Genomic DNA, 13,090 nt, shown 5'->3' on the forward strand with positions numbered 1-13,090 from the left:
TAATCCATCATTATGCCTGTGGGTCATGTGACTTCAACCTAAACACAGAAAGTCAATCTTTTTGGTCTCTGTGTTTCTTTACTTCTTTAACTTCAACGATATTTTCCTTATATTGTAGACAATGTAAATCACCAAAAACCATGCAGCTTCTGAAATCTGTATTTCTGCAAACCTATTCTTTGATAATTACTTCCTCCTCTCCACTATATTCAGCCTGGCATTCCCAGTCTACCTATTCCTTACACCCACAGAGTCCTGTAATCTACTGACCCATTTACTACCATCTTAAGCCATCATCTCCTTTATTTTGCCAGTCAACTGGGTTCCATAACATGCCACTCAATTACTCCCTTGCTAAGACCCATTGATCCTCAACTCATATGTTATACTGGGAAAGAATAAGCTTAATTCTAACTAACTATATGTTTCTGCTATATCTAAGTAAGTGAAATAATGTAAAGCATCCTGGAAAACTGGTCTAATTTTACATTTACAGCAACAAAAATGGCAGTCAAAACTACCATTGATACATTCACAGTCTTACGTAAAGTCCTCTCACTTCCTCCATTCTTAAGCCTTACTGCTGTCTTGCACTATTAAGAAAGCTCATGTTCTTGTCTCACACTCCATTAAGAGAATAGCTTAAAATCATATCTTACTTTAAACTCATCACATCCGCAGCTTTCATCTTCCACAATGTAAGAATAGTTCCTATAAATACCTAACTCTATCCCCTCCAAGACTACTTCAAATGAGTTTTTCAAATATTTATAACGAAAGACCTCTGGAAATAATGCCAAGCCACTGCAAGCTGAGTTTTATCAATTATCATTAAATTATCAACAGATGTCCTAGAAAACATATAATCTACGACAAATGCACTTTTAGGAATTTTCCCAAGAGAAGCAAAAGCATAAGGACATACAAAAGGCGTACAAGTGCCTGGAGAGGGCTCGGGTGTGAGGACCTGAGTTTAGATCCTGTGCTAGTTGGTTTTTGTCAACTTGACACAGCTCGAGTTATCTGGGAATAGGATCCTCAATTGAGAAAACGCTTCCACAAGATGAGCTGTAGGCAAGTCTGCAGTGTATTTATTTTCTTGATTTAATGACTGATGTGGGAAGGTCCAGTCCAGTGCGGGCAGCCACCCCTGGGCAGACAGTCCTGGGATTTCTAAGAAAGCAGGCTGAGAAAACCATGAGGAGCTAGGCAGTAAGCAGAGTTTCTCATGGGTTTTGCTTCAGTTCCTGTTTCTAGGTTCTTGCCTTGAGTCCTGCCCTAACTTGCCTCAGTGATTGATGTACCGTGACCTGAGAGAAACATACCTTTTGTTTCCCAAGTTGCTTTTGGTCATGGTTTTTATCATAGCAATAGAAATCTAAGACAGAAGCCCAGAAACATGTAAAATCTGCATTTCTGTAATCCCAGTGCTCTTACAGAGGCGGAGACACGAGAATCCCCCCAAAATCCATGGGCCAGCCAGCTTAGCACATACAGTGGCCAACAACAAAAGAGACTTTGTCTTAAACAAGATAAAAGGTGAGAGCTGGCTGCTGATGTTGTTTCCTGACCTCCACATGTATATTGTGGCGTATGTTTGCCAGCACTCACATGTGCACAAACACAAAGATTTATAAGAATATTTATAGCGAAGTTAGAAGTCTCAAGCTAGAAACTATTTTAAAAGTTTATTAAATGGCAAATAAATTATAATCATAAGAAAACTGGAGAACACACTACACTGAATGAAAATAAAAATACAACATAACAAAACGTGTACACTAGAGCTCGAGCAGTGACGAAAAGAGAATGCACATTGCCAAGAGTGTCCACAATGTCTCAGATCAGCAAATTACAGCTCAAGAAGCTTGAAAAGGAGCAAAATAAAACCACAGCAAGCAGTAGAAGAAGAATAAGACAAGAATAAATAGAAAGGAAAAATAGAACAGGAAAGAAAAAAAAAGCAACGAAACTAAATGAAGAGGGGAAATCAGTGAAATTAACAAACTTCTGGCAAGACACTAAAAAGAGAACTGGAGGAAAAAATGGGAAGAAACACAACTTGTCCATGAAATAACACCCAGATCTCACTAGTCTCTAGGTATGTAATGAAAGATACAAGGGTACACATAAATTTGACAATTTGAACAAAGGAAACTGGCTTGCTTTCTAAACACAAATTACCAAAACCTGAATAGAGGCTATCTGAACAACCTGAAAGCCATGTTCAGGAAATTTAACTCACAATTTTAAATACTTCTAAAATAAATTTCCAGGGAGCCTGCAAGATGGCTCAGCTGGTAATGGTACCCAGCACCAAGCCTGATAACCTGAGTTCATTTGATTCCCAGAACCCATACAGTAGAAGAAAAGAACTGACTCCAACAAATCATCCTTTGACTTCTACAAACATGATGTGTGGTATAGAGTTCACCCCCACCTTCACATAAATACATTAATATTAAAAACAAAAACAAAGCCGGGCGGTGGTGGCGCACGCCTTTAATCCCAGCACTCGGGAGGCAGAGGCAGGCGGATCTCTGTGAGTTCGAGGCCAGCCTGGGCTAAAAAGCGAGCTCCAGGAAAGGCGCAAAGCTACACAGAGAAACTCTGTCTCGAAAAACCAAAAAAAAAAAAAAAAAAAAAACCAAAACCTCCAGGACCAAGTAGTTTCACTTGAGCATCATGTAAAATGTTTAAAGGAGAATCAACACTAGTCCCATACACATTCCTTTCAGAAAGTCACTTCCCATTCACTTCAGGAAACTAGTTACTATCTAACACCCAAACATCATAGCGAAAAAGAAACTACAGAAGAACACTATCCTCCATGAACAGAGTAAAAAAACCCATAAACAAAATGTTAGCAATGTCATTCATGTATGAAAAAGAGATACACATTTATACACTACAATCAAGTGGTGTTCATGTTAGGGAAGTAGGGCTGATTTACCATTAAATAACCAACTAATGTAAATCCATCATATAAATAGTGTAAAGAAGAAAATGATACAAACATATCAATAGACAGAAGGGTATTTGACAAAAATTTAACTTCATTCAAAATAAAAATTCTCAGAAACAATCTGTAGAAAAACTTCCTGAATCTTATAAAGTGCATCCTAGTTATAAAGTCTACAACATACACACTTAATGGTGGAAATTCAATGCTTCCTAAGATCATGAGACAGTCTGTGTCCAATACATTTACTCAACAGTGCTAGAAATAGTGACCAGTGGAATAAGACAAGAAAAGGAAACTAAACACAAATCAGAAAAGAAAAACTAAGGCTATCTCTATTTACATGTGACATGGTATTTTAAAAAAAAAAAATCCACAGAATCTGGTTGGGGAGGAGACAAAGAGAGAGGGAATAGAAAGATTAAGGTTTAAACCTAACAAAACACAGACGAAATGTGTGCTGTTAACAGGCAATGCTGATGGAAGGAACAAAACAATCTAAATAAATGGACACATACCATGTTCCTAGAGTAGAAGACTCAAAAGAGTAAAAATTTCAATTCTCCCCCAAGGTTTAACACAGTTCTTATTAAAATCCCAGCAACACTTTTCTGTAGATATAGAAAATATTTAGATTTCATCAAGAATAGTGAAATAAGGAACTCCACAAGCTTCTTCTCTATAAAACCAATGAACAATGACAAAAACTGTCAAAATTAACTTTAATCAAATGTTTGTAGCAAACTTGGAAATGTCAACTAGCCAAACCAAATCTGCATGGAATCTTGGTAAAAGTGATAAGCTTTGTAAAGTTCTAAACATGCCCAATTCCCAAACCCATCCTGTCTCCCCACTTCTGCCATATTTTTGATAATAACCCACAATGATAGTGAAAGCTAGCAACCCAACTACTTTTGGAGAACTGTCATCTGCTCTGTATGGCAACTTCCTAGAAAACAGTATTCATAAGGCTTGTCTTTATCCAATCTAACAACTTTGTTCCTGATCTTACTTGTTAAAAACAATCAGCAGAACTACTGAATATCATAGCTGCTTGAAAAGGGATAAGAATAACATTTGTAGCAAACAACAAGCAAAGCAAAAAAATCTTTAATAGAGAAAATGGATCTGAGCTGTTCAATTAGGCCTCTGGAAGCTTCTGGCGTCCAGAGCGGTACCTATACAAATAGGACTGTGCAAATCCAGGGCAACCTCAGCTTTCACTTGTTTTACCTTGAAGTCTATAAACACAGGAAGTGAAGGCTGCAACAGATGTGTGTATATTTGCAAAATGGAAACGACCCTAAGTTTATTATAATCTAGGCAACACTGATTGAAAAAAAAAAAAAAAAGACTGGAAATCAACGAACAGTTAGAATGATTGGACTCAAGTGCTGAGGGCACAGCCCAACACACCCATTCTCCAAACTTGGCACAAACAACAGTTCCAGGCATTTAAAGAAGTCAGTCAGGTTGTGAAAAGACTAACCCAACAGTGACTTAAAAGCCAGTAAATACTACTTTAAAAACTGAGGAAAGTCACTAGACAATCACCGACATCATCAATGAGGCTGAAGGTAGAGCTCAGAGGTAGAGCACTTGCCTGGAGTGGGAGCCTAGGTTCAAGCCTTAGTATTACAAATAAGCAGACACTCATCATTGATGAGTAAGAACATCATGCTTTCGTGAAAGGAAGAAAAGTGATTTTTAGACTTGCCACATTTTGTTATCTAAACTGTGCACTTTTGACCAAAAACCAAAATTGGTTAATACATTCTAAGAAATAAGAAAGTTTGGCACCCACACAGGGGAAAAAAAAAAAAGTCAACAGAAAAAATATCCAAACAAGCATAGAAACAGAGAAGACTAAAGACTTTATTTAAAACATCTATCTATATTTTACAAACATAAGAAAACCGCTATCTATAAGAAACAAGTTTCCCTGAAGAGACAATATCAATAGATGCAGACACTAGAAACAAGCAATACAAAAGCCAGCCAATTAGAAATTCTGGAACTGAAAGTGTTCTAATCAAAATGAGGTTTTGTTAGAGGGATTCAAAAGCATATCTAAAAAAGCCTACAAAGAATAAGTAAACTAAACAAAGTCATCTCAGATTATGCAATTTGAGAACAAAAAAGAAAAATGAACATATCTGTAGAGACCCGTAGTATATCAAACATGCAAAACAGTATTTCAGAAGATGAGGAGGTAAAAAGAATACCAGAAGAAACAAATAACCCCAAGCTTTCCAACTTCACAGAAAACCACTAATCAGAAATAAGAAACTCATGAATTCTAAGTAGGATAGACTCAAGGCAAGTCTCATATGGAACCAGATAAATATGAAAACTGAAGACAGGAAGGAGGCTGGAGATGTATCTAAATTGGTAGAGTGACTGTCTAGCATGCATGAAGTCTTGTGTTCTATCCTAAACACTGCATAATCCCAGAGTGGTGGTTCATGCCTATAATCCCAGCACCAGAAACAGGAGAATTCAAAGTTCATGACTTATCTTGGGCTATGTAAATAGTAAGTTTAAAAAAAAAAAAAAAAAAGACTTATCATGTTCAAATTCTCATTAAGATCCTCCTCAAAGGTAAGATAGCTCAGTGAGTAAAACTGCATGACAACAATTGTAAAGACTTGAATTTGATCCCTGTGGTGGTCTGAATAGGTATGGCCCCATAGATTCATGTGTTTGAGTGCTTGGTTCATAGGGAGTGGCACTATTAGGAGATATGGCCTTGTTGGAGTAAGTGTGGCCTTGTTAGAGAACATGTGTCACTGTGGAGGCAGCCTTTGAGGTCTCATACCTGCTCAAGCTACACCCAGTGTGACATACAGTTGCTTCTGCTACCTGCAGATCAAGATGTAGAACTCTTAGCTCCTTCTCCAGTACCATGTCAGCCTGCACACCACCATACTTCCCACCATGATAATGGAATAAACCTCTGAACTGTAAGCCAGCCCCAATTAAATGTTTTCCTATATAAGAGTTGCCATGGTCATGGTGTCTCTTCACAGTAATAAAACCCAAACTAAGACAATCCCTAAGTCCCACAAGGCAGAAGGACAGAACAGACTCCCACAAGTTGTTCTCTGACCTCTATACACATATCATGGCATATAACACACACATGCTCATACATACATCTACACACACACAACACTGAATGAATAAATAAATAAACAAGTAATGTGAAGTAACAGAAATAGGAAATTTATTAAGTCAAATAAAAGGCTCCACAAAAACCCTTACCAACATAATGGAACAAAGGAAGGAAAGAATATCATGACTTGAACATAAGGTAGAAGAAACTGGAACACGCAGACAATTGAGAGATTAAAAATAGATGGTACAAACAGAACATTCAAGAACTATGGGATATTATGACAAAAGTCCAAATCATGATCATAGAAGAATAATTTCATGCCAAAAGCATAGAAAACATTTTCAACAAAACCATAACAGAAAATTTCACAAATCTAAATACAGATACTGATCCAGGTAGAAGGCATTTAGAACTAATTAGAATACTAAATGTATAGAACAAAGAAAGTATATTGAAATCTGCAAGAGAAAAACATCAGTCACACAGAATGGCAGGCCCACTAGAAAACCAGCATATTTTCCAACAGGCTGGGAGGCTTGGAACAACATTATTTCTAAACTCTGAAAGACAACATGTACCAACAAACTCTACCACACACAGCTAAACGATATGTCCTATTTTAAGGAAAAAGACAAGCTTTCCACATAACAAACAAACAAAAAATAAAAAACTAACAGAACTTATGACTAACCCAGCCCCAGAGAAGATACCTGAAGGAACCCTTCAGGCTAAAGAGAAAGACTGCATAGGCGCACTGCTACAGAAAAGAATAAGACACCTCAGAACAGTAATGAAGTAAACAAGGAACAGGAAAACACCAAACACAAAAATCAACAAAATGCCAAGACAGGTCTTCTAATAAAAACTGAATATAATGTTGTCAAGTCCTCAATCAAAAGACCAGAGACTAGTAGACTAGACTAAACCAAGATTCAAGGGGTAAAGATGCCAAGCTCAACAACCCATATGGTAGGAGACAACCAAGTCCTACAGGTTTTTTTTCTGACCTCTACACACATGCTGTGGGACATGCACATAAACACTAAATAAATAAATGTAATCTTAAAAGTAAAGAACCAGTCTAGTCATAAAGGCTACATTTAGTGACCTTACAGCAATATAACTAGCATTCTGCATGGTATAGGAAACTATCACCACAATCCATAGCCTGAATTCTATATATGGGAAGCTGGAGTACAGCAGAACCCTGGCTTCACTCCCTACCACTCCTGTCCCTAAAGAAATCTCCTATCTATGGAATTAAAATTGTAAGATTCTTTAAGCAATCTTAACCAAATGGTAACACTAAAAATTATAACATTTTAAGCCAGGCATGGTGGTGCATGCCCTTAATTCCAGCACACAGGAGGCAAAAGCAGGCAGATCTCTGAGGCCAGCCTGATCTACAGAGAGTTTCAGGACAGCCAGGGATATAGAGAAACCCTGTCTTGAGTAAAAAAAAAAAAAAAAAAAAAAAAAAAAAAAAAAAAAAAAAAAAGGTAGGTAGGTAGATAGATAATAAAAATTACAGCATTTTAAACCAAAATAAAATGTAAAACATATGATATATAGCACATGAGTAACTTTGAGGAATTTCCCCCAATTATCTTTTGTACATCTACTACACTTAGAAATCTTAGTTTCTCTAATAGAGAAACTAACACAATGAGGAGGATTTTGGATAATTCCCAAACAATTACAATAACCATTTGTCCCCACCTGAAAACAAGTTATGGTAACTTAAGGTAATCAACTTTTGGTAGGGAGTCTTACATGTCTATCCTTCCGTTCTATAAGGTCTTGCCTTTGCTTGCATTTCTGAGATGCTTCCTTAATATCATTTGCCTGCAAGATTGAACCAGAAAGGAAAGGTTAATTAAAAACTCAGTTAAACCAATTATATGGTCCCATCCATCCAAAAATTATGTGAATCAACCCACAACAAAACTTTCCCATATTTTAATTCAAATCAAGTTCGTAAGTACCACATAAATTACTAATGGTATAGGAAATCTATAAAGGTTATTCCTATCAATACTAAAAAGTAGGTATAGTAATACACATGCATACATTTATTTCTACATATTTGTTTTCCTATGATATTTTGTCTGATTTTGAAAACAATTTGATGAGACAGTCAGACTAGACATTTTGTTTTACTATATGAAGAAAATAAGACCAGGCAATTATTAAATGACAGCATGAGCATTTACAATGCAGATGTGTATGAATTCAGAGCCAATGGCATTTCTCTATCATTATAGTGCCTCTCTGGAATGTGGAGGGAAAAAGGAATGAAAGTCTTAGAAAAGTTTCTGCTGAAAAAGGAGAGGAATAATAATATGAATACAATTAACTATTTATTCCTGCTACATGATTTAGAGGACTAATAACTTTAAAATACACATACATAGACTGATACAATGTGCCACTCCAGAAGCCACAGACACCTCTTCAGGAAAAGAATTCTAAAATATTTTAGACCATGTACATTTCTACATAAACACGAACTCATAGTTTTTGAGACTGCCTTAACAGCTGCTGCTTTTAGGAACAGAGAACCCAAACAAGTGTTACATAGGATTCCTTAATTTACTCTAGACATTGTTTTCCACTCCATAAAAATTTTTAAAAGTAATTTAGCAGTATTTTCAGGTGTCACAAAGCAACTATAAATCCATTAATTTAATTATAACCAATTACTATTAACATGACTGCCAACTAGTGAGAAGACCTGTCAAAAATGAATCTACAATCTTTTGCTTTAAATTTTTGAATGATCTAGAGTAATGATCAATTACTTGAGTTATCTAATGTACAACGGAAGTACCTGAGTAGATGTCAATACTTTGACTTCAACTACATTAATTTAAATCTCCAAAATGGCATGCAAAATTCCAGATCTGCTTATAATGTATTATAGTACCCGCGCCCCCCCCCATTCATGTTTTTGCATCATCAAGTCTACCTGTAGTCAACTACAGCCCAAATACATGAAGTAAGAAATTCTAGGAATAAACTATTTGTATGTTCTGTGTTTCATTTTGTAGCTGTGAACGATTCTAAACAGCATTATGAAGTCTCCAGCTGCCCTGCTACCCAGCCCTTAACATCAATCATACTGTGTGCAACATGTCCACAAATCAGTTCACCATTCAGCAGCTCTCAGTTAGCAGGCTGACTGCTGAGGGATTGCACTGTTTTTATTCAAATAAGCCTTATTTGCTTAGTAATGGTCCCAACACAAAAAAGTGGTCATGCTGGTAACTAGACATGGCAAGATAAGATATAATAGAAGAAAATGTCACCATTTATAACACATGTGTTTGTACACATAAGAGAGAAAAAATACAGGTTGAACATCCCAAATCTGAAAATGTGGAATCTATACTGCTTCAAAAATCAAAATTTTTTGTTAAAAAGGTTCATATTTTGGATTTTCACACCATGAATGATCAGTTGGTAAAGTCTATGCAAACATTATAAATTCCAGAAACACTGAATAATCATTTTAAAATAATTTTGCCCTATACAAGGATATTCAAACTACATAGGTTTGGTGTTATTTTCAGTTTTAGGTATCCACTGAAATACAGTGCCCAGAGCCAAGAGGAAATTACCATATTCTACAAGCAGACATCTATTTTCAAAATATCCTCCTGTGATGGTTTTTGTTTTTGTTGTTTTTTTTTTTTTTGCCAACTTGACACAACCTAGAATTACCTGGAAAGAGGAACCTATATTGAGAAAATGCTTCCACCCATATAGCCTGTAGATACAACTATAGGGCATTTTCTTGAATAATAACTGATGTAGGCAGGCTCAGCCCATCGAGGTCATATGCTGTACCATCTCTGGGCAAGTGGTCCTGAGTTGTAAGAGTAAGCATCCAGAGTAAGCCAGTAAGCAGCACTCCTTCATGGTTTCTGCTTGAGTTTGTCTCACCAGGGTCCTGTCAACTTCCCTCAGTGACCGATGTAATGCCATGTGAAATAGACCGTCTCTGCCCCAAATTGCTTTTGGTCACAGTGTTTTACCACAACAATAGAAACTCTAATACACCTTTGTGCTGTGGAATAATCCTTCTATACAATGTGAGTATGTATTACTCTGATTGCTTTATTACTAAAGAGGCTGACTGGCCAATAGCTGAACAGGATAAGGTTAGGTGGAAGAGCCAAACTGAGAATGCTGGGAAGAAGGGTGGAGTCAGAGGAGTTGCCAGGAAACACAGAGGGAGCAAGACATGCTGCAGGACAGGTAAAGCCATGAGCCACGTGGCAATACATAGATTAATATAAATGGGTTCATTTAAGTTGTAAGAACTAGTTAGTAACAAGCCTGAGCTATTGCCGAACTTTTGTAATGAATACAAACCTCAGTGTGTTTAACTGGGGGCTGCTTGTGGGGCAAAAACTTCTGCTACATCTTTCATCCCTGAAAAGCTAAAATTCACCACCATAAACAATTTAACATTCTAAAAGTTACATAATACATTCACAGATGGGGTTCAGTGTTTCTAAGAAATATGATGCATCAGTTTGTAACTAAAATAAAACACTTTTTCTCCTGAAGCTAGGTCTCATTCTATAGCCCATGCTGGCTTCAAAGTCACAGTGATGTTCTTGCCTCAGTGCCCCAAGTGCTAAGATACAGACCTGAGCCAATACACCCAGTAATGATCATCTTGGAGTTTCCTTAAAGTAACATTTATCTCCAGTCATAACAAGCTCTGAAAATCCTAAATTAATTCCTAAAGAACTTGAAGCTAAAAGCTGCAAGTGAACCCTAGAAAATACTTTCAGACATGAAAAGTATTTTTTCTATTTTAAATAAAATTCAGACAATCTAAAGCTGAGCAAAAGCACCTTTTCTTTTATTCGAGTTTCCAAAGTACGACGCTGCCTTTCAATCTCCTCAATTCGACGCGTCATAGGAATCTGCCCTTCTTTAAGTTTTCTGACTTCTTCTTTCACTCGGTCACGAATTAGTTTCACACCTTCATATTCCTGACGTACATTCTCATATTCCTTGCAAATAATTCAAGAAACAGAAATTAATACATTGAGTGTTTTAAATTAACACATACTAAAGCCAAAGTATAAGTAGAGACTTTCTTTTAATTTATTAATAAAGATTAAGGAGTAAACAAACAAACAAAACACTCTCAATTTTGAAAGGTGAAAAATGGGTCAAAAAAAAAAAAAAAAACCAAAAAGAAGTATGTAGTTACCATCCTGACAAAAACAATGTCTGGGCAAATGAAAAGGCTTAGCAGTCTTCTATTGCGCTGCTGATTTGACATGAGTTAAATTCCTGGGACCCACATGGTGAAAGGAAATAAGGACCTCCTACAAAAAGAGATGTCATCCCACAGAAATCAGCTAAACATTTGCTGAATAACAAGAAAAGAGAATGCTAAAACAGATACTATAATAAGAGTGAATGGGGGTTGGGAAGGCTGGAGAGATGGCTCAGCAGTTAGTGCTTTCTGCTCAGAAGACCCAGTGCATACACGAGGCATTTCAAACCCACCTACCACTCCAGTTCTAAACGATCAAATGTCTTCTGGCTTCCTCAGGTACAGCACTTAAGTGCATACCCTTTCCCCCAATTAGAAGTGAAAAATCTTTTGAAAAAGTGAATGAAGTAAAGCAAAGGGGGAAAAAAAAACTACAAATTTTAAATTAAAAAAATTAAAATCAATATCTTAAAGAAGGAACCAGGGGTGGGCAGTGGTAGCACACACCTTTAATCCCAGCACTTGGGAGGCAGAGCCAGGCAGATCTCTGAGTTGGAGGTCAGCCTGGTCTGCAGAGCGAGATCCAGGACAGGCACCAAAGCTACACAGAGAAACCTTGTCTCGAAAAACAAAAACAAACAAACAAGCAAAAAAGGAACCAAAAGACTTCAAAAGATAGAGTGAAAGAATAATAAACAGGAAAAATGCAATAAAAAGGTACAGAAAGGAAAAAGTTTAAGAATAATGAAACTGCAAAACCTGATTGGAAGTAAGAGTGCCATAAATATACAGCCATACACTATTTTCACACTAATAATTATTTCTACTGAAAACATGGATTAAACACAAGGAAAATTAATTTTTCTACCCATTAAGTAATGTTATCAAGGGAATTCACTATTTTAAACTTGTCATGGGTAATATATCTACATCATATTATAAACAGAAAAAATAAAACAGAGTCAGGAAAATTATGATGTATAAGAAGACAAGATACTTTAGTTACATGTGGCCTATCTCAACTAAATTCTTAATGACCTTACTGGGATATGGACACTCAGTGGCACTGAGGATGGATCACAGGACATCAAGCAAACTAGGTAAGCACTGTGGTACTGAACAATGGCCCTTGTTCCCCAAATTTAATTTTTAATATGAATAAACACTTTAGATCATTTTAAATTAGGAGAAAAAAAAGAAAAGACCTGTAAGGACTAAAACCTGAAATTAACATCAGTGACTCAATCAACTATCTGCTATGTGGTAATTAGTATCTATCAAATAAAGAACTAGAAAAATACTTAGGTATAACATGTAATGAAAACTTTAAAAGTAGTAGCTAACTTGAATACAAAATGAGTGCCTACTTACAAAGATGTACTTTAGAAGTACTAAGACACTGCATTCACTAGTTAAATTGTTTTGTTTTTTGTCAACTTCATATAAGCTAGTGTCATCTGAGAAGGAACCTTAATTGAAAAACTGCCTCCATCAGACTGGCCTACAGTTTTTTAAATTATAATTGCTGTGGTAGGGCCCAGCCCACTGTGGGTAGTGCCATCCCCAGGGCAGGTAGTTCTGGGGATATAAGAAAGCAGGCTGAGCAAGACATGGGGAACAAGCCAGTAAGCAGCATTCCTCCATGGTCTCTGATTCCATTCCTGTCTTTAGGTCCTGCTTAGTGTTCTTGCCCTGACATCCCTTCAAAATAGACCATGATTATAAGCTGAAATAAATCCATCTCCAAGTTCCTTTTGGTCATAGTGTT

The 13,090-nt window shown here is 36.5% G+C and overlaps 1 protein-coding gene across 3 annotated transcripts in view; it reads right to left on the reverse strand.

Moving 5' to 3' along the window:
* Smc5 (structural maintenance of chromosomes 5) overlaps positions 1-13,090 on the reverse strand; it is a 72,825-nt gene that overhangs the window by 44,508 nt on the left and 15,227 nt on the right. For all 3 annotated transcript variants that reach the window (XM_028893962.2, XM_028893953.2, XM_037205304.1), the window contains exons 7-8: positions 10,949-11,110; positions 7,854-7,925 (exon numbers count right to left, since the gene is read on the reverse strand). In XM_028893962.2, coding sequence (XP_028749795.1) covers positions 7,854-7,925; positions 10,949-11,110 — 234 coding nt within the window. The remainder of the gene's footprint in view (positions 1-7,853; positions 7,926-10,948; positions 11,111-13,090) is intronic.

Source organism: Peromyscus leucopus, chromosome 1 (assembly GCF_004664715.2).
Source record: "Peromyscus leucopus breed LL Stock chromosome 1, UCI_PerLeu_2.1, whole genome shotgun sequence".
NCBI classification, from domain to species: Eukaryota; Metazoa; Chordata; class Mammalia; order Rodentia; family Cricetidae; genus Peromyscus; species Peromyscus leucopus.